Here is a 23,719-nt window from a genome sequence, read left to right as displayed (position 1 = left end):
TGGCAATGCCGGTTGATTCCGCCGAGGACTTAAGGCCGGAACAAGGCTTAATATGAAATTACGAGGCGGATGGGAAAGTCCCGTCCGAGCCCATGCTCACCAAAGTTTTTATAGTTGGCTCATAGGCCAGTATTCGAAACTTGGCGTTCCTGACACTACTTCATCAACGACATCGGCTTCTCACCAAAACCCCCAGCACGGAAGCACTCTACGGCAGCAATCTCAGCCTGCCAGATTGTCGACTGCCGACCCCTGATCCACCATCACATAAATGGGCTACTGGTAACGCGGAGCTTCCACGGGGGCATATCTGAGCCTTTAAAAGAACAATCTCGCGGCTCTTCGACACCGTGCAGTTCAAAGTGTTTGCAATACTCTACTGGGTACTCTAAATCTGACCAATACATTTGGACATAGGTCTTGTTGTCCCAGGATATCTTCCAGACGCAGGAGGACTTGACCAGCAAAGGCTTGAGATCATCAAGTCGTACGGATAGGTGCTTGAAGGCTTTACAGAGCCGGCAAATAATGCGTTTTGGCTTGAAGAGTATGCGGATTGTATTATGCTACGAAGCAGGCACTCATGAAGGCGCAAGTGGCTCCACTGATTGTGGTGGTTGCTCAACTGGATAATAACCTGGTTGAGATCAAGCAGTAACAGCCGGCGGGTGTGCTTTGAGGGCAGTGGAGGTAAGGGCCCCTGGAAATCAATGGAGATTAAAGCAGCTAGCTCATCGTTCGCTGACCACACTCGGCCAGTAGATGCAACTTGCTATTTGCAGCTTGCTATTAACAGCTTGGGTTTATATACCTCCAACCATACCGCCCTTGGTACATCGCACGCCCTTAGATCTTCCTGTTTATTTTCTGCACAGTTTTACCATGTATATAATCGTAGCTATGACGCCATCCCTGGACCATCCCGCCCATTGCTGGCAGTGGACGCTTGGTAGATGCCATTATACCCTTCAACAGTCTCCCGCAACTCCTCAAACACGATTTGCGCAAGCTTCGCATCCCTGAAAAGTACTATCCCACGCGGATTCTCACCTCCATCAAACCTCCTAGCGCCCCCTCATACCCAGCATCCACTACACCAGCGGTAATCCCGACCCCAGACCGCCAGAGCGAAGATCTCGGATAGATGCTAGCCATGCAATTCCGTGGAACGCGGACGGTTTCGTTGAAATCGATCAGGTAATTACCTGGCTGTAGCGTGATCGCTTGCTGGCTACTGTTGAAAGGTAGGACAGAAGTCCTAGCTCCCTGGCGCTTTGTATTGTTGAAGTCAATTGCTGCCGGTGAAGTCCATCTCGAGACCTGGCGGAGAGTGAGGTCAACACCACAAGGTTGCTGCTGTTGCGCAACGTATCGCAGGTTGTGCACCAGTTGGCGGTTGATCACCTGGGCGCCGCTGAGGATCATGATCGGTGTGTTAGTGTATCTACCGATTCTCGGACCTTTGGGCTACCTTTCGACCGATACTAATTGGCGGTATGGACCCGGGTATATCGCAGAATAGTTAGCCTGGAATAGTGACTCAGCAGCATTATTGCCGCATAAGCAAGCCGCGGGGAAGCGGCATCCCCGGAGTTGTCCCAGCGTCAGGGCCGAGGTCGAGGTCCGGGTCGGTCAACATACTTTCCACTCCTCGCATTTAATTAGACTCATTCTCCTTTCTTTCCTTCCAGTACTCCACGCCAGACATTTGTTCTAAACAATGCTACGATCAATTCCTCGTCGAGTACCCCGACGTCTTCCCATCTTCACTACGACAGCGACCGCTGGCGGTCCCTCTCGTCTCGCCCAGCGCGCGTTCACGTGCGGCTATTTACGGATGTCGCCGTCATCGCTCCCTCCCGTCCAGCCCCCCGTTTCCTCAACGCTTCCCAGCGATTCCTACCAGCTTTTATCGACCGCCGACAAAGCTGGAGATGCAGAGGATGCTCTTTACGAACAACAGATCAAAGATGTTGAAGCGTGGTGGAATTCCCCCCGCTTTGAGGGCATCAAGCGGCCCTACTCGGCTGCCGATGTCGTTAGCAAGCGGGGATCGTTGCAGCAGACGTACCCGAGCTCGTTGATGGCGCGGAAGCTGTTTAATCTGTTGAACGAGAGAGCGGCAGAGAATAAGCCAGTTCATACGAGTATGCTGCTGTGCTTGTGAACCGTTTGGAAGATATGCTAATGCGTACATAGTGGGCGCCATTGACCCCGTACAGATGACCCAGCAGGCTCCTAACCAGGAGGTCCTGTATGTATCGGGCTGGGCGTGCTCGTCGGTTTTGACGACGACCAACGAGGTGTCTCCCGACTTTGGTGATTACCCGTACAATACCGTGCCCAACCAGGTCCAGAGACTGTTCAAGGCTCAGCAGTTGCATGACCGCAAACACTGGGATGCGCGGCGGAAGATGACCCCTGAGCAGCGAAAGTCTACTCCTTACATTGACTATATGCGACCGATTATTGCAGACGGTGACACCGGGTAGGTTGATCATCTAGAGCTTAGCTTGTCTCTACTAACGTTCCAAGACACGGTGGCTTGACCGCAGTCCTGAAGCTGGCCAAGCTTTTCGCTGAGAACGGTGCCGCAGCTGTTCACTTTGAGGACCAGATGCACGGCGGAAAGAAGTGCGGCCATCTGGCGGGTAAAGTCTTGGTTCCGATCGGAGAGCACATCAACCGCCTTGTTGCGACGCGATTCCAGTGGGATATGATGGGTGTTGAGAACCTTGTTATTGCTCGGACTGACTCCGAGAGTGGCAAGCTCCTTAGCAGCGCCATTGATGTGCGAGACCACGAATTCATTCTCGGAGTCACCGAAGAGTCGGAACCTCTCGCAGAGACCCTGCAAGCCATGGAGAGGGAGGGAGCCGCTCCTTCGGAGATTGATGCCTTTGAACTGGACTGGGTTAAAAGGCACAAGCTAGTGACATTTGATGAGGGTACGTATATCAACCTCAGCACCTCCAGGTATATCTAACCTCCGACAGCTGTCGATGCGCACCTGGAGGCCGAAGGTGCTCCTCAAGCCGCTCGTGACGCATACAAAAAGCGTGTCAAGGAGAATCCAGACCTGTCCATCACCCGTCGACGGGAGTTGGCCAACGACTACACCAAGACCCCGGTTGTTTGGTCCTGCGACATCCCCCGCACTAGGGAAGGTTTCTATCACTATCGAGCCGGTTTCCCAGCTGCAACCAAACGCGCAAAGGAGTTTGGCCCTTACGCTGACCTCCTCTGGGTCGAAACTGGTGACCCCAACGTTGAAAAAGCTGCGAAGCTCGCAGGCGAAGTACGGGCTGCCCTACCTGGCAAGAAACTCGTCTACAACCTCAGCCCTTCATTCAACTGGATGGGTCAAGGCTTTGATGAGGCATCTCTTAAGTCCTTCATCTGGGACCTTGCACAGCATGGGTAAGCTTCCTACACGTCTGCACTGATGATAATCAACTAACCAACTCAGCTTCGTCCTCCAATTGATCTCCCTCGCCGGTCTCCACAGCGGTGCTACTATCACAGCTGAGCTCTCCCGCGCTTTCAAGGACGAGGGCATGCTTGCCTACGTCCGACTGATTCAGGCTCGCGAAAAAGAACTCGGCGTTGATGTCCTCACTCACCAGAAATGGAGCGGTGCGCCGTACATGGATGGTATTGTGGGTGCGATCCAGAGCGGTAGCAGTAGCAGCAAGAGTATGGGAGAGGGGAATACTGAGAAGGGTGAGTTCAATCCTCTCGTATTTTGAGCTCATGATGAGTATGTCTTTTACTGATGTGGCTGTCGGTACAGGTTTCTAGACTCGGAATGGGGAACAGAGATCCATGAGAGATGATGGGGGAATTCTGTAAAACAGCTTTGATGTGAGCGTTCGAATGTATGTATGTGTGGCGTTCGATAGAATATCTAGCTTTATTCGCTCATGCTATGCAACGACTTAAAGCATTATTTGTGCTTGAATGGTCCAAGGCTTCGTCAACTCTGCGTAGCATCGAAAGTATGGATCCGCCTGTCATTGCACAACGATCAGGGGTCTATGAAATCATGTCCGATACAAAGTATATCCTTTATTATACACTCATTTCAGACCAGCTAACAAAATGGATTGTCTAAACTCCTCTCAAAACGCCCCCCAAATACCCCTCCACGGCCTTAACATCATCCAAGGCTGCCACAACACCCACATACCCATCGGGCCTCACAACGGCAATCGCACCCTCGCCCTCAGCAACTCCATAAGCAGCGTAAACATCATCAAGCGCGCAGCCGCTGTAGAAACGCATCTCGGAGCGCTCCTTGAGTGCCGCGGGGAGATCGCGCCACGTGAACGTGTCGTAGGGGTACGCATTGTTTTTACTTGTGTTTGTTCTGGTGCTGTTAGGGCCGTTGCTGGAGTCATTGCTGGTGGGGAGACGCGGGTGGATGACGACTTGTTCGATTGTGGATGCTGGGAAGGAAGGGATAGTTTGTTTGGAGAGGGTATTTAGTGTTTTCGCGGATGTGCCGGTTGGATCTAGGAGGTCGGAGGAGGTAAGAACCAGGATGCGGAAGCGGCCTGTTGAGAGGAAGTCTGCTCATATTGTGTTAACACTCATTCTCCATGGCTAGCCTAGGGTTGTGATGAGGTGAGGAGAGGAAAGAATTGCATACCGTCATGTAGGTCCCTCCGATTCCCATCAGCAAAGCGCTTGACCTTGACATTCAGTAGTCTCCGTCCTGGACACAGAATCCCACTGAGATAGTCCGTACCCTTGATGGGGTTCCTTCTTGTAGATTTGTCAGTGAATTTCTCGACTGTGATATTTGCAGGATATTCGATCCCGCAGCCGCTTGTGAAGCCATTGCCAGTGCTGAAGACTTCAAGGAATTGCTCATGGGTTAGGGCTTGGCCGATGCCGTCGCCGGAGCCGATCTTGCCAGAGAACATGGAGGAGAAAGCGCGGTCGAAATCGATGAGTTGCTGAGCTATTGTGTGTCGCTCCAGATGGTATGTGTCGAGAACGGGATCGGGTTTTGCGGAGTCCAGAGCGCCAGGCGTAAGGCCATGGATCGAGTAGATAAGCTTCCAGGCTAGGTTGTAGGAGTCCATCATGGAGACATTCATGCCTTGGCCGGCCTGCAGTCATGTTAGCTACTTGTCTGGAATGTAGAGGTTGAAGTTTGGATGTACCTTAGGACTGTGCGTGTGGCATGCATCGCCAGCAATGAACACCCGGTTAATCCCCTTCGAGTCCTTGACGGTGAATTGCCCAGACACGCGCTGGCCAATCTGATACGCCGCCCACCAATCCACAGAACCATCTTCTTTGGGTCTGATATAGTACGGCTTGAACGCCTCAGCTGCCTGCTGGAAAATACTCTCCAGCGTAACGCCCGCCCTGCGTGCCTTCGCGGCATCCTTCGCCCGCCGATCATCGCCAGCCTCAATCTCAATCTCGGGAACCTGCACGTAAAGTCTCGTAAGGTAGTCGCCTGTCGCAATACGTTCGCGCGGGATAACCATGACCGAACCCGCAGGGGAGTGGATCGCGGTCCGCCGCCGAATATCAGGGAAGTCCGTATCCACGACCAGATCTACCACTCCCCAGATGTGGTCCAAGGATTCACCCTCTAGACTGAGACCCATGCACCGGCGGACAATCGAGTGCGCCCCGTCCGCACCGACAAGGTACTTGGAGCGAATCGTCCTCTTTTCCCTTTCGCCATCGCCATTCCCAACCTCGATCACCGCCACAATCGGAAACTCCCCATCCGCCTCATCAAGCTTCACATCCACGAGTCTCGTATTCCTCTGAACGCCGCGCTTCGAGTACCTCAGCAGATCTGTCTCTAGAATCCGCTCAATGCGTCCCTGGTGGATTGTAACCTCGTGCTGAAAGCGCGCGGGTACGCTCACGTCCGGCACGATGGACGTCCGTTCAATCACATCACCTTCAGTTTTACCTGTTGGATTCCAGAAAGCGACTTCCTCCATATGACAGCCATCGTTGAGGATCTCGTCTGCGACCCCGAGCGATTTCAGGACCTCAAGGGTCCGTGGTTGCAGGCCGTCTGCTTGGCCGGATCGGAGCGTGCTGGGCTTGGCGTCGACGCAGAGAAGCGAATCGTCAGAGAGACCATAGCGCGCGAGAAGAAGGTTTAGCATCAACCCGGCGGGGCCGGCGCCGACAATGACGACTTCATATTTCTCTTGTTCGCTCTGTTCGGATTGGGAGCTGAGAGCCGAAGAGGAAGGTGATGGTTTTGTGAAGGCGGGGGAAAGGCGGGGCAGAGGCGGCGCAAAAGAGGGGAGGACGCGCAGCTCACGGGAGGAGGCGGAGAATTCTGTAAAGGTAGGCATAATGGCAGATCAAACCGAGCGAAGCGATACTCAGAAAAAAGCGATAGTATCTGGGTCAATTGCAATCTATCGATTGCAATGAATTGCGATCAATGCACCTGAAGGAACTGGCTCGACTGATATAAGATCGCCGTGGATCGGACAAACCCCACCGTGCCTGTGCCTGGCCTGTAAGAATTATTAAGGGATGACCGATACCAGTCGCCGGCTTTAGCGACGCTTTTATATCCGATCAGACGATAATGGCATGTTCGCTGGGGAGAAATTCTCCGTCTCGTCCTTAACTAGTGCTGCAGGGATTGCGAATTCGGGTCGTTTTAGTGTGCTGTGCCGCAGACAAGATACAAGAGATACTCGGCGTCCTTCAGGCCCAGTAAGAGACACCCCAAACGAATCGAATAAGAAAATGAGTACCTGGCATGCAGAAAGACGAGGCCAGTCATGCCGCTTCTCTCCAATGCTGACTGCCGCCGATCTACACTCGCTCTATAGAAGCCATCTCGCGCGGCCCCAACACGCTGCATCCCTGCAGCTGCGGTAGGCACCCCGGCAGATAAGAGCCGGCAATATAGGCGGCATTCATCTATCTCACTCCTCATCTAGACGAGCGAAAGATACTGAAAGCAGTCCTGTTGAACCCTATGAAACCGAGGTTCAACCTGTGCTATGGCTGCCGTAATCGAGCAGCTGACGGATATACGGATATGAATTGCAGCTTCGGGAGCCTGGACCTCCCAAAGGAGGAAATCTGGGGAAAATCAGTATGTACTCAAAGTACCCAGAGTACGTTGCGGGCAGTGAACGGAGCAATCTACCCCGCCTCAGCATCTCCTCAGTATCCATTATTGGCAGAGGCTTGATCAAGAACTAGGAAGTCGGGTCTCTCAGATATCCCGAAGTACAGAGCGACTGTCCTCTGTGACCGCTTCTCTGTCGGCGTATGGCTAACTTTGGAGTCTGGAGTTGCAGGGTATAAAGACGGCCTGCTCCTGCTCATCGACACCACTAATAGGACTTTCAGCGAGACGAGCGTTGAGACGATTGTTGCCTGAGGCTGAAAATCGGTGTATTACCGAACTGGAAACGTTAACCTATTCAGCGTTGAGGCTAGTACGGTAAATAACGGTAACTAGCTGTACCGAACTCGGCGGTCCTCCGTAGTGTCCTCTTGGTCGGTGTCAGGTGAACGAGGCACTCGTAAGAAGCGGGTTCTCTTTTTCCTTTCTTTTTGGGAAAATAAAAAAAAAAACCTCCACTAAGCAGTAATTGGAAGCGTATTATTGAAATCTCCAAGAAGGATTCTATACCCCGCGTTTGCTGACCCGGGGCACTGGGGGATTGGGGGATTTCCGATTGACTGTCACCAAATCACCGGGTATCAGGGTGAGGACCGATAGGACTCTCGGCTCTGGGTATCTGGTTTTCGATTTGTCTCTTGCCGTAGGAGTTGCAAGGTTGTCGTCACAGTGTAACAATAGTCATAGTAGGCACACTTCCCTCTCGCTGGCGCCTCTCGCCGGGGTTTGTCCGGCCGATCTTTGGCACGGCTCAATTCCGCTCTGCAGGGTTGCGCATCACAATTTCAGATGCCACAGCTCAACCTGATTGAACCCGGACCCTAGGCTCGCTGAGGTGATAACCCATCGTAGTTGTAGTCCAGAATGCTACTGGGATGTTCCAGGCGTTTGCAACAACATACATGCTGGGCTCAGCATCTGCAGACTCTTCGCCAATAGGAACCGTACAACCGAAACTTTAATGGCACAGCAGCGCGTGAAATAGTTGGCACGTTTGTCTTCTAAGCCGTCTACACGAGTCGTAATCGACTTTGACTAGCCAGTCATAACTCGAGGCATTAGATCCAGGCTCCAGATTCCTATAGTTGAAGCTTCGTTTTCCCCGCAATGGGGGCCAAGGGGGGTTTTCCTGAACCTGGCTTGACTTCGTCTGGAACCGAGGGTCCACTTTCCCAATCTCGTCAACGCCATTCTGGATTTCCTGCACCGGGACGTTCGGTCCAAGCACTGATAACGTCTAGTGCAGAACCACAGTGGACCATGGAGCCTTTCGCAGACAACGCCAGACCCAGTTTGCCTCGGGGGGGTCCATTGACGACGACGGGGAGGAGATGGGAGTGTGATGTACGGATGGAGACTCCGCACTTTTGCCTGGTCGAGAGAGGCGCTAGTCTGGTTAACTTTTTCGGCTCTGAGGAGTTGAGGAGTTGGCGTGTATCCTCCGGGGGGGAGCCATTCAGCGTTTCCACCGCAGAACGGGCCCCTGACCCTTGTCTCCTGTTGATTTATATACCTCGCTCGCTGTGATACCCGACTTGCCAGTCCTTGTCAGAGTTGGTCCGATTCTCACGGAAGACAGCAAGCATCATGAAGCGTTTATCAAGAGTCTTTGGCCGCGGTTCGTCTGAGCCGAAGGTCGAGCAGGTGGTTTCTGTTCAGACCAACGGCGCCTCTGAACCCAACCATGTAGCCAAAGACGCTATATCAAAGCCAGCAGTGGCTCATATTGCAGTCAATGAACCCTGGATTGTGGAAGAGCGCTCTATCGATGCATACCGTCCCATGAGGGTGGTTGTTATCGGCTCTGGAATCTCTGGCATCATCTCGTCAATCCGTCTCCGGCAAAGGATCGGCAAGCTGGATCTTTGCGTCTATGAAAAGAACGCGGATATTGGAGGTACCTGGCTCGAGAACAGATACCCTGGCTGCGCATGCGGTGAGTAGACTGCGAAGGCCAAACACGTTCATTTGAGACAGTTTGGGGGACAAAGTTTGGCCATCTAGGACTAACGGTGCTCTGCAGACATTCCTGCCCACACATACCAGGCCACTTTTGAGCCAAACAAAGAGTGGTCAACCTTCTACGCTGCGGCTCCAGAGATCCACAAGTATTGGAAGCATGTATCAGCCAAATATGGCTGCGAAAAGTACATCAAGTTCAAGCATAGAGTTGTTAGCGCAACGTGGGACAATGACCGAAGCAAGTGGACACTGCAGGTGCGGAGTGTCTCCGTAGTAGGCTCAATACATTGCTAATATCTGAGTATAGGTCAAAAATCTCGATAGTGGCGAGGTCATTGAGGATCAATGTGATGTGGTGGTGTCAGCTAGCGGCGCTCTGAACGAATGGAAATGGCCCAGTATCCCGGGTCTCCATGACTTTAAAGGAAAATTGATGCACAGTGCGAACTGGGACGAGAGCTATGATTACAGCGTAAGATGCGTCCATCTCTGCAGCGTCCGTATACTAATTGCTTGGGCAGGGCAAGAGAGTTGCTGTCATCGGAAACGGGTCCAGCGGTATACAGATTGTCCCTGGAATGCTGCCGGAAGTGACCCATCTCGATCACTACATCAGAGGCCGCACTTGGCTCTCTCCCACCTTTGCGCGTGAGCAGGTCGACAAGCGTAGTGCAGAACTCGAGAACTGTGAGTATCCAACCTCCCGGATCGGTTCCCGCTGACAATCGGCAAGTCGCATTCACCCCAGAGGAGATTGAGACATTCAAAAAGGACCATTCAGCTTATCAGAAATTCAGGAAAGGTAGGAGAGAAGCTCAGAAACGGATGACTTTCGACAGCTGCTGATGATCTGCAGAAATCGAGACGGAGTTGCAGTCGGTACACGGCTGCACCATTGTAGGCTCGCCAGAACAAATTGGAGCGACGGCTTTCTTCACCGAGAATATGAAGCGCCGGCTCAGAAAGAAGCCGGAGCTCATCAACGATCTTCTGCCAACATTCGCCCCTGCCTGCCGTCGGCTGACTCCCGGGCCCGGGTACCTCGAGGCTCTCACGGACGATAAAGTCGACGTCATTTCAAACCCAATTGTCAAGATCGTTGAAGACGGCATCGTCACGGAAGACGGACAACATCATCCAACCGACGTTATCGTCTGCGCTACTGGGTTCGACACCACTTTCACCCCGCGGTTCCCTATCGTCGGCAAGGACGGAGTGTCTTTGGCGAAGCGATGGGAGGCAACACCCGAGAACTATCTCTCCCTCGCCGTGGACGGGTTCCCCAATTACTATATCTGCCTGGGTCCTAATGCAGCGTTGGGCGAGGGCAACCTGCTCCTCCTGATTGAGAAGGAGATCGACTACATCACCTACTGTCTTGCTAAGATGCAACGGGACAATATCCGTGCAATGAGCGTGCGTAAGGAGGCTGTCGAGCGGTTCACGAAACACTGCGACCAATATTTCTCACGGACAGTCTTCGGCATGGAATGCCGCAGCTGGTATAAGGGCGGCTCGTTGAACGGCAGGGTTACAGCACTATGGCCTGGTAAGCTTGACTCCTCATGAAACTGTCAAACAGCAACTGACAAGTGAGGTAGGCTCTTCTCTTCACGCGATGAAGGCTCTCGCCCATCCGCGATGGGAGGACTACACCTATGACTACGTCAACGACAACCCCAATGGTTGGCTGGGTGACGGATGGGCAGAGGATGAGAGAAATAAAATCATCGATGTCGATTATTTAGACGATGATCAGGTCGACTTCCCTACGTCTGTGATTGTAAAGCAGGAGCTGAACGGAGGGACGAATGGGATGACAAAAGGGGTGGCCCACTAAGCGTTTTCTGCTGTTTCATTAGCGACTTTTTATCGGTTACCGTTTTTACCGTTTAATCGTTTACCAAGGGTTTAACAAAGGTTAAGAAAGGTTAACAAAGGTTTAACAGATTCATGATCTTTTTATTGGGCACAGTAGGCCCTGTCAATCTCAAATTAAGCACAAAGCGAGCCTGTATATAGTAAAGAGTTGAGTTAAACAGGTATCTTGAAACCAGTAGCCTCGTGTGTCTTGCTTTTTCAGGCATCCGGTGTGGCTGATTATATAATATATGCTATAGCCAATCATTGAGCGGCGTAAAATACCTGCTGCGGGTACATACCGGGCGTTGGCTCTCCGCACGAGACTTGCAGGCAGATCTGCCTCCGCGCCCCAATATTACGATACATCGCGTTACAAGTCTTGATGAAAGAATCGAGAGCTTCATTATTGTTCCCACAGGACACCCAGGCTATTTCTTCCCTCTCCGTCGAAGCGGCCAAAAGAGCCAAAGACTGCTGAAACGCCACTGAGCTGGGGGGAAAGGCAAGGTCCCATGGAACCCGTGAATAACACAACCGCGACAGGCTGAGAGTTGCTTCTCCCCCTCCCGCCCAGACTCGATCTCGTTCGGGTCTCGAGGTCTCTTAATCGGTTTCCCCCCTCTCAAGTCGGGTCCAGTCTCGAGGGACTTCTTTACCCCAGAATTTCCTTCCCCCAAGCTCCTCCCCGATGCATCCCAGGCATTCGTCATGAAGCCCACCAAGCATTTCTGCTGCACAATCTGCCAGCGGGGTTTCACACGCATTGATCATCTGAAACGACATCATTTGCGTCGTATGTGGCTGTCTTACCGCTTATCTTGCCTTCCTTCGACACCTCGAATTTGTTTGCGAAAACTGACCAGGGGATCCCGGTAGACACCGGCTTGAAGCCGTATTCCTGTATCTTCTGCAGCGAATCTTTTGCCCGATGGTGTGTTTTGTTGAAGACTTAAAACGGTTCTTGTGTCGCTAATGAAAAATTAGTGATAATCTGCGCGATCACTATGCCGACTGCGCTCAACGGGGCGATCGGGGGATTCCTGAGACTGGCCAACGAGGCCGGAGGCGACATGCATGCCAATCTGTATGGCAAACCCTTCCTGGCTTCTCGCGGCGCCAATCATCCACCAGCTGACGCATGCAGTGCACGTCGATGAAACTCCGGTGCGATGGACAAACCCCATGTGGTTCTTGCGTCAAGAGGAATCTTGAATGTAACAAAGCGCGCAAGACTAGCATAGGTAGTCCAGGGGCCAGTTCAGGTACGTTCGACTCGGCGTCGTGCGGATTCGAACTCATTTCTGTAGATACGCCTTCCGCGAAGCAAGAAGACCATGAGCGGCCTTCAGAACGAGGATCTATCAAATTCCTCCTTAACGGAGGGACGGACAGTTTCACCGAGGATTTTCTCCTCCCACCGCGCAGCGATCGGACTCGCGGACTCGAGTATCACCACCAGAAAGAAGAAGCCGAGAGCTCGATGCTAGCATTCAAATCAGAAGGGGAACACACAGAGTTCGCACCAGCGTTCGTTGATCTAGACTCTAATAGTCTGTCATTCTTCCAAGACACTTTTCTTGACTTCTTCAACGGACCTTTCGGGGAAACGCACAAACCAACTGGCGATACATACTCCGGGGGAATGATGGATTACACGCCGATCCCTACCTCTAATCACGACCCTAATCTGGCATTCTCGGGCCAGCAACCCTTTGAGACTGAGAGGCCATATACAACGGCTATGATACAAGCCATTCTGTCACGAGCCTGGTCGGTGCCCCTCGATGCCAAAGTACACGAGGAGATATCGACAAACGTAACCTTTCTTTTAACGACTGGGCGCATTCAGAAATTCGCTGCTTTATACTTCAAGTACTGGCACGCGAATTGCCCAATGATCCATGCGCCGACTTTCAACCCTGAATATGTTGCATTGCCACTTCTTACGTCTGTAGTCTTCATGGGCGCAATGTACACGAAGGACGAGCGAGAGCGATATGCTGCGAAGAGACTCCTTGACCTCGCAGAGCTATACGTCTTTTCCAGCGACATTTTCTCTAGCGAGTATGAAGTGGCCGCGACGATTTGCGGTAACCGACAAGCCGAAGGCGAAGCCCACGGTTGGCTTCAGTTCCAGACCCTCCAGGCTGGATTTCTGATGGTGGTGGCTCAGTACTGGGCTGGGGGGCCGGTTTCGAGCAGTCGCGCCATGGAGGTTCGATTCAGCGAAGTCGTCAAGGTATGAAAACTCGTCTGCACATCAACGAGGGTGCTAACCGCGACTACAGGTTGCGCGCCGGATAGGTTTGCTCACGTATCGGCATTTGCCGGAGGACGGGATTGATGAGAAAATATGGATTCAGAACGAATGTCGTATTCGGTAGGCACTCTAGCTCGATCTGACTCGATGTCGCTGATCACGGACAGTACTATGAATGTCATATCTCTTCTCGATTGTGCCTTTTACTTCTATCAGAATTACCCTTGCCGACTTTCTCATACAGAACTGCAGTGGGAGTTTCCGTGCTATGACTCAGTATTTGCCTCCGAACATCCATTTGCTGCTCCAAGATTTCAAGTAACACGAGGGATCACCATTCGTGATGCGTTCAGTGAAATGTTCGAAGAGGCTGGCGGACGTGATATTCCTTCACCAACAGCATCCTCAGGCGCACTTGCAACTCTGACGGTACTAGACATGTTTGTCTTGATTCACGGTAGGCTCCATCCCCGGCATCTCGTTTTCTTGCCTGACCGCTATAGTATTGTACGCTTTTATCAATACGCACATGACCTGTTTAGCTCCTCTTATGCGATCCATGCACAACTCCGGCATTAACCAACCTGTTGCGGCACCTAGCTTAGGTAAAAAGCGTCAGGCTGCTGCCCAAGAGGACTCGACTCTGGCTCCCATTCGCATGGCATTGATGCGTTGGCGAGATCACTGGTTGACCCTCCGCAACACTGTTAGCAGTTGTGAATGGGCTTCCATGGGTTTTTACAAGAATGGATTTAACTTTTGGCTTGTCTCGCAACTTTTGATTACCAAAAAGGAGAGCGTTGATGTGGTTATGAAGATGGAGGTGCGATGTGAGGATAAGCTGGAGAAGCTCAAAGTTCTCCTGAAGGATGACAATGAATTATGATGGTTACGATTTATATTCAAAGGCTTAGGTACTTTGGTTGTGTTTCCTTTGATTTCTGGAGTGACTGGGGTTCTTCTTACTATAGAGGTGGGCGGTTCATTTGTCACTGTTATGGCTGTACCGGTATCACCATCACATAGAGTATCAGGCGTTGGCAAGCAAAATACATGCATATTTTCATTCCATTGCAACCACTCTAGGCATACCCCAGTGACCAAAAATTCTCAATATTCCTCCCCGTATCTTCATCCACGTACGCAGGAGGCTCAGCAAACGTGACCTGCTCACCATGCAACTCCGCAATCTTGCCGGTCAACGAAGGATCACTCACAAACTGCTGAGCAGCCCGTTGAGCAGTCGACATCGGCGTCAGGATCATCGTCTTGAACAGGTCTGAGCTCGGCGCAATATTCGTTTCTACAGTGCTCCAGTTTAGTCGCCACCATATCCGTCGGATCGAGAAAACTCACCGATCACTGCTGGCGCAAACCCGTTGATCTGAATCTGCTCCCTCTCCAACGGCCTCGCAAGCGACCTCACCAACCCGATCACACCGTGCTTTGTGGCCGAATACAACGGAGCCATGGGGAAGGGATATAATCCTGCATTCGAGGCAGTACAGATGACACTCCCCTTTGAACCGTTGACGGCCTCATTCTTTGAGATATAATGAAGAGCCAGTTTAACACCTTCACACAGAACCAGTCAGCCACCCTTTCTCCCCTTCATGAGAATCTCTCATCTTTTCTTCTTCTTCTTCTTCTTCTCCTCCTCCTCCTTTCATTCGATCTTGCAGTTTTGATCAGCCGCGACCGGTAAGACTTACTATACAAAACCCCAATAAAGTTAACATTTATCGTTGCCAGTTCCGGCTTTGTCGGCTTTCCATCCTTCTCCGGCATAAGAGATCCTTTCTCTGTGATCCCCGCATTCGCAAAGACAACATCTACCCGGCCTTGCTGGGCAACAACATTCTCGAAGGCCGCAGCCTGGCTCTCCCAGCTGGAGACGTCGACTCTCTCGAAACTGAAGCTGGACGAAGGGAACTCGGACCGTAGCTGCTCGACCACGGCCGCGCCTGTTGTGGCATTGATATCAAAGATGGCGATATGGGTGTTTGGTTGCGGGGCGAACTGGCGTGTGATGCCTAGGCCAATCCCCGAGGCGCCGCCTGTATGCTACTGTTAACTGGGATTGTATGAAGGGGCTCGGAGGTGATTCTGGGGAACTGGCCTGTTACTATGATGCTTCGTCTAGGGGACATTGCGACTGATCTGATTCTGATGCTGATCAATATCGATGCTGAGGTGGTGAGTTGGTGGTTTACTGAGCTGGGCCCGCTAATCGTTTGATGGTATTATGGGTAATGAACAGCGCGGAAGTTATCCGATCCTTCTTCCCCTCTTTTCTTCGCTATTGCAGGATGTGGGATGGGGGAATCCCGATTTGGAGTTCAGGGCGAACGATGACGATAATGGACCGATGATGAGCCGGCAATTGGCACGTTCTACGACGGGCTTGGCCCAGCGGATTTCCAGCAAGGATAGGTGAAAGAGCCGATGTATCTTCTAGCTGGATTGGTCTCTTCGCCACGCTGCCTCCTAGGCTACTCGGTTCCGTGGTTTGACGGCTACGGGCTACGGGGCTGTGGGGGCTGCATCCTGTCTGCAGTAGTCCGGGGAGATGAGGGCTTGTCTCTGGATCCGGTGGGTACAGAATGCACGTCTTTCACCATCTGGTGAGTGCTGCGAGTCAGCCAATGACTCATGACGCTTCCGTAAGGTACAGAATACGTACCCAGTGCTCTGTACTCGTCAAGAATAAGCGAGGAGAGCAATCATGATTATCGAGCAAAGCTTCCGCCTTTCTTCGTGGTCCCCTCTAACCCCGGAAAACCTCCACCCCATGGGGATTCTACCGTCTCCAGATTCTCTTCTCCGCAAATGCATTTATCTTGTCAGAACTAGAGGCCATGCTTCAGAGCTCCACTACTAAAACGATCAACCTGACAGGCCCGACTGGGCAGGATTTGGTATCCGGACGAGAGCCGAATAGCCAAAGAGGTCTGGGAACGCTCTGATGGCCCAGCTTCTGGGTACAGTTCCCCCCTTCCCAAAAACCTGGCCCAGCTGGCCCGTCGATCATTCTTAATCCTCCACTGACCCCCAGCTGTCATTCTGCATCTTTCCAATTGGGAGGCCTGTCTTTTGCATTCTCCCATTCCTGATATCTCTACATCCACCGCAATGCCTCTTGGGATCCTTGAAGACGCCAAGCTTGAATCCGTACCGGGCACCGCGCCCCTTAACGAACTCGGCAACAACAATGCCTATGCAGGCATTGACCCTGCTCTGCTCAAGCATGACGAGAGCGGCGAGATAGTGCTTGTCCCGCAGCCGTCGGACTCGCCTAATGACCCCTACAACTGGCCGCGGTGGAAGAAGGAACTCTTCACCATTACCTTTGGCTGGGGCTGCGGTTGTACAGGAGGTAGGTCATCGACCTTTATTGCAAGTAGTGTTCGGTTCCACCAGTTCTTTTAACGCTTTCTCTATAGCCGTTGGACCTCTTCTCGGAGCAGCATTCGTTCCCCTCGCAGAGCAATTCGGCGTCTCACTCAATACCTTTGTCTCCGGTGTCCAGGGGGGAACAATTGCCGCAATTGCCGTGGGAAGTCTAGTCTTCAACTGCATTGCAGTCAAGTACGGCAAGCGTCCAGTGTACCTGATCACGACAATCGGAATGATGGTGGCATGTTTCTGGGGCGCCGCAGCCAAAAGCTTCGCCTCGCTCGTGGCATCGCGTGTCCTCATTGGTCTTTGCATGGGCCCTTTCGAAGCATTGGTTCCTGCCTCGATTGGGGATGTCTGGTTCGTCCATGAACGCGGTCTGCGCACAGCGATCTTTAACCTGGGTGTGCTGGGCGGCATCAACCTTGCAACTCCGATTGGTAAGCAATGAATGCCCTTCTGTCCTTAGGACAGTTTCAGGCTAACTTTCTGCAGCCGGGCAAGTGATCGAGTACGGAGACTATCAGATCTGCCTCTACGGCATGGGTGGTGCGTTTGCATTAGCACTTATAATGGTGTTCTTCTGGATGCCAGAAACTGCATACGTACGAACAGATGCGCTGAGCATCGATACCGGCCATGACCTGGTACGCTCGACCCAGCTCACTCCCTAAAACCCAAACTCTTTTAACAGGTAAACAATACAGACCACACTCGAAGGGAAAACAAGCACGAAGCACCTCGAAGCCGCAGTCGACGCAGACACAGCCGCAGCCCCAACTTCCGCCGACGAACCGCGGATATCATATATCCGCGAACTCCTCCCCTACAGCGGCTATGTCAACCACATTTCCTTCTGGAATACGCTAATCCGCCCGGTCTACCTCATGGCCTCTCCCGCCGTCGTCTGGGCCGTCATCCTTTTCACCACATGCATTTCCTGGCTCGTGCTCATCTCCCTCACTATCTCTCAAATCTTCTCCGCACCACCATACAGCTTCTCTGTTGGTGCAGTGGGTGCCACAAACGTCTCATCCTTCGTTGCGTCTCTTATCGGAACACTCGTCGCAGGACCATTAGTCGATGGGGTTGCTCGGAGGTTATCTAAGATGAACAAGGGGATCTTTGGTATGCTTCTTTCCCTCTGACCCCATCCATACCACCTACCAACTGGACTAACGTTTCCATCAACGCTCTAGAGCCCGAATTCCGCCTCCCTATCATGATAACATACCTCCTCTTCACGGCAACCGGCTTTTTCGCCTGGGGCGCCTCCCTCTCCAACCTAGACCCCTGGCCCATTCCCGTGATCGTGTGCCTGGGTCTCATAAATCTAGGTGTGCAACTAGGGACAACGGGCGTGGTGACGTACGTGGTGGACTGCCACCGTGAGAAAGCAAGCGAGGCCTTCGCGACGATGAACTTTGTCAAGAACCTGTTCTCATTCGGACTTACTTTCTATGTGAACGGGTGGATCGATACGCAAGGGGTACGGGATGTTTTCTACACAATTGGCGGTATCACCATCGGTGTTACACTGCTTACAGTGCCGATGTATGTGTTCGGTAAGAGGGCGAGGAGCTGGGTTCATCGGCATCGGATTGCAGAGAGGCTGTAAGGACTCTCAACCTTTGTCTCTGAGTTGAAGTTGTGGGGCTTGGTTCAGTGGGAGGTTACTTATCGTTCTTGAGTTTGAGGAAATAGGTACATAAGCGTTACTGGGTCAAACGGGGTCCGTGTCAGGGTTAGGGTTTGTGGGATAGGTATAATTGGTATACGGCGGATAGTTCCTTGGGTCTTAAATGCAGAGTTTATATTAATACATTCAACATTTCCGCATGGTCAAAGTGATCAGTTTTGACTATCATGTCATATTATACCAAGATAACGGCCATACACCCCACCTTCCATTATCCTCTCGCCGTACCCTAACCTAGCCAGAGGTACAGTTAACCTGCAGGAGACTCTCGTTGACCTATATCATCCATTAGCGAACACTCCTCCTCGGCAGACACAGGCGGGCGAGGTGAATTGTTGACTCACATTCGTGCAAATAAAGTCATTTGTACCGCTCGGGCTGACAACATCAATATTCTCAACATAGATATTGGAGCAAACATCCGGACTCGAGCAAACAATTGTGCCGATGTTCGGATCCCGCGCTGACGATGTCGTTCCGTACATATTGGAAATGTAGACGTCAGAGATGGTCAGGTTACTCTGCATGCGTCACTGTTAGCAAATGCAACACAATCCGACAACCTTTGGCGAAGCAAATCAGTACAAGGTAAGCAGACGTACCGGGTACTCGTTGCACAAGGTCATGTTCTTTTGGCCATAGCACTGTGTGATTTCAATCGCCCAGTCGACGTTCTCAATGTACATGTCCTCGTAGGTGATATTTGAGACTGATCCGAGACCGCCTCCGCCCTGAAGGTCCTCGGACATGGCGGATGCGACGCCCGGCCAGACCTTGATGCGAGCCATATCCTGCATTGTTCCATTAACTCTGCGCGTTGTAGAGGGTTTGATGGAAGGTGAGGCATACAGAAGCATTATACATAGAGATGTTATAGACGAGCACGTTCTTGACGATATCAACCTCGCCAATGTATTGACCTAGCGAACCAACGGAGATACCGTGCGAGCCATTGCAGTACAGGTTCTGGACAAGTATTTCGGTACTGTTCGGTTTGAAGGAGACGCAGTCTGTACATAACATATCAGCACCCGCCATACATTCTTCTATGGCAGGGACAAGGGTAGAATACATACCATCCCCATTGTTGATAACCGAATTCTGAATAACAATATTCTTAGACCGGTACGTATCCCACCCATCCGTGTTCTTCGCCTCGTTCTCGCTTTTGCTGTACCCGGAAATGTCGATGCCGTCGAAGAGCACATCCGAGCTGTTCGCAACAAGCTGGTACCACTGCGGCGAGTAGCGCAACTTCAGCGGCCCAATTGTCCCGCCGTGCAGGCCGATCACTCCAAACAAAATAGGGCGCAGGATAAGCGGGTCCTCAGCGTACAGGTCGTACCAGATTTGGCCATTGCCGTCGAGAGTGCCCCCGCCATAGACGTTCACGTCTTCGCCGCCAAGCTGGAAGAAGGTCGTTGCGTTCTGGAACGTGTGTTTGAAAGAGTTGGCTTGCCAGTAATCCGTGTCGTTTGTGAACTGAATGCGGCCGAGGATTTCTGCCCATGATCAGCATACGTGCAATGCAGAAAAGAAGCTGGGCATGTATAATAAACGCACCAAGATCAACATGCTTCAGGAACGTCAGATCTAGAGCCGTGCCGATGGTATACTCCTTCTCTTCGGCGAAGACGACCTTTCCGCCGTTATTGCAGCTCTTCAAGGCGGAGAGGATGAACGCCGAGTCGTCGCGGCCGTCGCCATGGGAGCGCACATGGCAGACTTTCTTGCGTGGGTGGCTGTAGGGGAGAGGCTTGAAAGGCCGCTTGGGGCCTACGGCATCATTTCGAGAGCGTGAGAAGTGGCCTTCGACTGTGAGGCCGAGGGAGAGGACGCTCACGGCGGAGGTGAGGAGGTGTGAGAGCTTCATTCTCTCAGGAAACAAGGATGGGATCCTTAAGGTTTGCAGAGGTTCAGGTGAATTGGGTGTCTGCAGCGAGCCCATGCAGCAAAGGGGTAGCTGTAGGCTTTATTTATACCAATTTTTGTACATTCTTCTGCTTCTACCGCGGTCTCTGCTCTGATCCTGGCAAGGCTCTCCACCGGCAGCCCTGCGGAGAAATCAATATCGACCCCTCAAAAGCAATCATTTTGTCCGGGGGTAGAGCGAGAAACTGGGGAGATTGTGGAGAACTAAGCTCCGTGCTGAAGCTTGGATTGGGTATCAAGAAGATGTTGAATGAGTAGGAGCTTGGAGGTTGTGAAGAGAAGATGTGATAGGAGGGATAATTGTGTGTTTGGCTGGGTCTCCAATACGCCGAGTGGCGGAGAATCCCCTAAGCTGCGCTAGCACACTGGATCGTCGCTGGAATTTCCGTTTCATATAGACTTGTAGGGTAGTTGGCATAGGCTATTTGTTTTATTAATTAGAGGCGCCAAACCTAGGGCCCGGCAAGAATGTTTTCTGCATGGTGGTTCTACTCAATATGGCAAGCCCTAGAAAGCCGTCTCATTAGATGAGTCCAAGTGCAGAGAGAAATTCGCTCAGTATACAATTGGTGTAATGCATTGATGGTGGATACGCCCGGTCGACGGTTCGCATCCTACGAAATCTATAGGGTTTAAGTAGACTTCTTCACAACCACAGCGGCCTCGTGGGCAACAGCCTTCGCCTCATCAACAATCTCATGCTCCAAATCTTTCACGGCCGCTTTTGAGGAGCCGTCTAGAGTACGGCGGTAATTGAAGATACGGGTAACCTGGACAACACCAACGCATCCAAGGAAGAAATTGACAGCAGCGAGGCTGGTCTAGTTAGCCACGGTACTCTAACAGCCGTCGGGTGGAATGACATACAGGTAGTTCTTAGGCTTGATGATCAAGCACCAGCGGGTCCAAATGGCACCGGTGGCCATGAGAGCGCCGTTCTGGGTGAGGGAGAGCTTCTCAGCAGGACGTTGGAAGTCGGAGATACCGGCGATGACGAGAGCCCACTATCACGAAGATTGTTAGTATAGTCTGTATTCCATCCGTAGCTATCCCGCACTAAATAGCGTGGGAATATCCGGTGCAAGTCCAATCGCTCTCAATTGTGATAACTGGGGAAAACGGGCGGTTTATCGTACCTTCATAACAGGAGCCCTGCGGCGGCTACATTAGCACAAAACACCCCTTGAAAGATCCAATTCCTCAGATGCTAGACATACCAGAAGTGAACCGTCTTTACACCGACGGGGCTGTTCCATAGACGCTGGAAAGTGCTTTGTTGCTCTGACGCAGCATCGGAAGTCTGAAAGCGGCGTCCCTGGGCACCAGGCCGGCGGAAGGCCGTGCGGAAGGCCGCGCGGGAGTTCTGGAAAAAGCGAAATCCAACGCGAGACGACGACATCGTGTATAAAAAGTGGAGAGGAGGATGGACAACAACACCTGAATGAGTCTTTATCAGTCAGAGCCGACGTCGGCCTAGTCACGTTGGCGCAGAGCAATGCAGCTACTTCCGGCTAAGGTAAGCGGTGTGACATCCCGCTTGACCAGATTGGTCCAGTGCAAAACGACAACGCCGGCGACCTCATCTCTAGCCCGACGTCGACAGCTTCTCAATTGCAGTGCATGATTGGCATTGATCGTCTAGCCGTTGAACTACTGTGATTCTCCAATCGCCGTTTACACAGATCGCTCGTCACAATGTCCTCCAAGTACGTCTTCACAAAAGGTCTCAAGGAGCTGCGGTTCCTTTTGTGCCAGACCTCCGAGCAAAGCGCGGCGACAAGGTGAGTCAATCTTCGATTGCGGGATCACCGGAAGAAGAAATAGGACTGACTGTATTCCCCAGGTTGTTTATCAACCGCGCCTATCCCACCATGAAGAAGCACAACCCGCACACTCCCATCCTCATCCGTGAGGCTGCCGGCACTCTGCCGCGAGTCTACGCCCGATACGGTACGTTTAAATATAATACATATATTACTTCACTTTTGGAGGGCAAATTTCTAATCTGTGGTTTGCATTTCAGCGCTCGGAAAGGAGAAAGTTGAATCACTGAACGGTATGTTACCCCTCCATCCGAGGTACGGACATCGCTAATCGAAATCAGGTCTCTCTGACCAGCAGATCGAAGAAAAGGTCAAGCAATTGGTGAAGGAATCCTCATAGACTCTGGCGCGTCGTTTTATGTCATGTACCGCATCCCGGCTGTCAACACTGTACCTATATCCAAATAAACGTTGGCTCACAAGAACTTTACTCGGTTGAACTTGCTTGATTCATTACTATCGGCTAATCGCTACAGCGCGCTGGCATTCGCCACTTCACCAAATCTATACTGTGCCCAACTCATGCTCCCTTCCTTCAAGGTCCATAACCTCTCGCCCCGATCCTCCCCCGCAGCTCCAGCGCCCACGTGAATGGGAAGAAGGTGGTCAAAATACGGGTGCGCCTGTCGCGCATCCCCCCGTTTCAGCAGATCAACCAACGCCTGAGGCCTCTCGGCCGGGGGCTTGGTAGCTGCGTCTTTGAGCGCCTCGTCAAAGCTAACGGTATACGGCAAGGGCCGAGCATCATTAAAAGTGAACCGGAAATCGCGCAGATTGTGGACTGCCATTCCAGACACAATGATCAGGATGTTTTCCTCGCGGAGCTTAGACACCGCTTCTCCGAGCCGGTAGTGCTGCATAGGGTCTTCTGTATCGAACATTGACACTTGCACGATGGGAACATTTAAGGGGTTTGATTCAGGCTCAAACGCTTTGCTCGTATTAGCTTTGTCGATTCGCGCATGGCTCCTGCTGGATCTGGCACCTACCGCACTTGAAGCTTGCCCAAACCCCATGGTCCAATCCCCTCTTGACACCCTCGGCCTTGATCCCAGCCTGCTGAAGCGCGTCGAGCACCTTGTTGGCAATCTCCTTGCTACCAACATTGGGGTACTTCTCCTTGTAGTAGTGGCTGGGGAATCCATAGAAACTACGAGTATCAACTGGTCTCAGTTGACGCGCATAGAGAAGGGCGGGTATACGTACTCGTAGATCAACTCCGTCATCTCAGCCGTATTGACTTGAACCGTATCATCACCACCTTGCCAGTGCGCCGAGAACACTACAACGGCACGCGGCTTGACCTTGGTTGTAATTTCCTTGCCTATTTTACCCAGTTCCTTATACGCCGGGTGCTCAACATCGTACATGATGTTCGGCTATAGTAACCTGTCAGCGCGCCACAATATTCGGCCTAGTGATGCGGATCAACATACGCCGCCATGACTCAAGAAATAGACCGGCGTCCTCATCTTGCTTCCATGCACAGAAGAACTCTGCTGGATACCCTTACTCGAAGCCCCCTCGAACCCAGTCACAGCTGCAGTACCCGAAACCGAACCCGAACTCAGAGGCCGACCTCGAAAGCCAATAGCCGCCCACGATGATTGGGCGAAGCGTCGAAGTCCAAACAGATTGGCGGGGAA

General features: G+C 52.1%; 12 protein-coding genes across 12 annotated transcripts, besides 1 other annotated feature; 6 read left to right on the top strand and 6 right to left on the bottom strand.

Annotated features, from left to right (window-relative positions):
* Positions 1-23,719: part of a sequence feature (contig 1.161 621..266267(-1)) that runs on past both edges of the window.
* Positions 911-1,425, bottom strand: ANIA_11124 (putative dUTPase; the record flags this gene model as incomplete). Its single annotated transcript, XM_050611814.1, has 1 exon — positions 911-1,425. The coding sequence occupies one exon, from the start codon at positions 1,423-1,425 to the stop codon at positions 1,030-1,032; it is 396 nt and encodes a 131-aa protein (XP_050467797.1). The 3' UTR covers positions 911-1,029.
* ANIA_08755 (methylisocitrate lyase ICL2) lies at positions 1,721-3,749 on the top strand (the record flags this gene model as incomplete). Its single annotated transcript, XM_676932.2, has 5 exons — positions 1,721-2,147; positions 2,200-2,488; positions 2,536-2,948; positions 2,997-3,420; positions 3,470-3,749. 5 exons carry the CDS (start codon positions 1,721-1,723, stop codon positions 3,747-3,749), a joined length of 1,833 nt encoding a protein of 610 aa, XP_682024.2.
* ANIA_08756 (putative phenol monooxygenase) lies at positions 4,047-6,341 on the bottom strand (the record flags this gene model as incomplete). Its single annotated transcript, XM_676933.2, has 3 exons — positions 4,047-4,556; positions 4,652-5,117; positions 5,172-6,341. 3 exons carry the CDS (start codon positions 6,339-6,341, stop codon positions 4,111-4,113), a joined length of 2,082 nt encoding a protein of 693 aa, XP_682025.1. The 3' UTR covers positions 4,047-4,110.
* On the top strand, positions 8,726-10,940 carry ANIA_08757 (flavin-containing monooxygenase; the record flags this gene model as incomplete). Its single annotated transcript, XM_676934.1, has 6 exons — positions 8,726-9,074; positions 9,162-9,355; positions 9,408-9,572; positions 9,622-9,787; positions 10,002-10,649; positions 10,702-10,940. The coding sequence occupies 6 exons, from the start codon at positions 8,726-8,728 to the stop codon at positions 10,938-10,940; spliced, it is 1,761 nt and encodes a 586-aa protein (XP_682026.1).
* Positions 11,422-13,208, top strand: ANIA_11112 (uncharacterized protein; the record flags this gene model as incomplete). The annotated part of the gene is made up of 4 exons (XM_050611813.1): positions 11,422-11,756; positions 11,840-11,894; positions 11,948-12,047; positions 12,108-13,208. The coding sequence occupies exons 1-4, from the start codon at positions 11,672-11,674 to the stop codon at positions 13,206-13,208; spliced, it is 1,341 nt and encodes a 446-aa protein (XP_050467796.1). The 5' UTR covers positions 11,422-11,671.
* Positions 13,317-14,246, top strand: ANIA_11118 (uncharacterized protein; the record flags this gene model as incomplete). The annotated part of the gene is made up of 2 exons (XM_050611812.1): positions 13,317-13,680; positions 13,766-14,246. 2 exons carry the CDS (start codon positions 13,317-13,319, stop codon positions 14,107-14,109), a joined length of 708 nt encoding a protein of 235 aa, XP_050467795.1. The 3' UTR covers positions 14,110-14,246.
* Positions 14,306-15,373, bottom strand: ANIA_08759 (putative short chain dehydrogenase/reductase; the record flags this gene model as incomplete). The annotated part of the gene is made up of 4 exons (XM_676936.1): positions 14,306-14,526; positions 14,580-14,798; positions 14,936-15,256; positions 15,292-15,373. The coding sequence occupies 4 exons, from the start codon at positions 15,371-15,373 to the stop codon at positions 14,306-14,308; spliced, it is 843 nt and encodes a 280-aa protein (XP_682028.1).
* ANIA_08760 (uncharacterized protein) lies at positions 16,356-18,237 on the top strand (the record flags this gene model as incomplete). The annotated part of the gene is made up of 5 exons (XM_676937.1): positions 16,356-16,599; positions 16,667-17,059; positions 17,115-17,266; positions 17,327-17,747; positions 17,819-18,237. The coding sequence occupies 5 exons, from the start codon at positions 16,356-16,358 to the stop codon at positions 18,235-18,237; spliced, it is 1,629 nt and encodes a 542-aa protein (XP_682029.1).
* Positions 18,553-20,191, bottom strand: ANIA_08761 (protein pgxA; the record flags this gene model as incomplete). The annotated part of the gene is made up of 6 exons (XM_676938.1): positions 18,553-18,594; positions 18,663-18,839; positions 18,921-19,109; positions 19,168-19,328; positions 19,395-19,820; positions 19,882-20,191. The coding sequence occupies 6 exons, from the start codon at positions 20,189-20,191 to the stop codon at positions 18,553-18,555; spliced, it is 1,305 nt and encodes a 434-aa protein (XP_682030.1).
* On the bottom strand, positions 20,814-21,392 carry ANIA_08762 (mitochondrial pyruvate carrier family protein; the record flags this gene model as incomplete). The annotated part of the gene is made up of 3 exons (XM_676939.2): positions 20,814-21,066; positions 21,118-21,254; positions 21,387-21,392. The coding sequence occupies 3 exons, from the start codon at positions 21,390-21,392 to the stop codon at positions 20,883-20,885; spliced, it is 327 nt and encodes a 108-aa protein (XP_682031.1). The 3' UTR covers positions 20,814-20,882.
* On the top strand, positions 21,946-22,413 carry ANIA_08763 (L51/S25/CI-B8 domain-containing protein; the record flags this gene model as incomplete). The annotated part of the gene is made up of 4 exons (XM_676940.1): positions 21,946-22,031; positions 22,094-22,200; positions 22,274-22,306; positions 22,355-22,413. 4 exons carry the CDS (start codon positions 21,946-21,948, stop codon positions 22,411-22,413), a joined length of 285 nt encoding a protein of 94 aa, XP_682032.1.
* Positions 22,504-23,443, bottom strand: ANIA_08764 (DODA-type extradiol aromatic ring-opening family dioxygenase; the record flags this gene model as incomplete). The annotated part of the gene is made up of 3 exons (XM_676941.2): positions 22,504-22,941; positions 23,063-23,205; positions 23,280-23,443. The coding sequence occupies 3 exons, from the start codon at positions 23,441-23,443 to the stop codon at positions 22,544-22,546; spliced, it is 705 nt and encodes a 234-aa protein (XP_682033.1). The 3' UTR covers positions 22,504-22,543.

Source organism: Aspergillus nidulans, chromosome III (assembly GCF_000011425.1).
Source record: "Aspergillus nidulans FGSC A4 chromosome III".
NCBI classification, from domain to species: Eukaryota; Fungi; Ascomycota; class Eurotiomycetes; order Eurotiales; family Aspergillaceae; genus Aspergillus; species Aspergillus nidulans.
The sequence above is the reverse complement of the archived record's forward strand: the minus strand, read 5'-3'. Positions and strand labels throughout refer to the sequence as shown.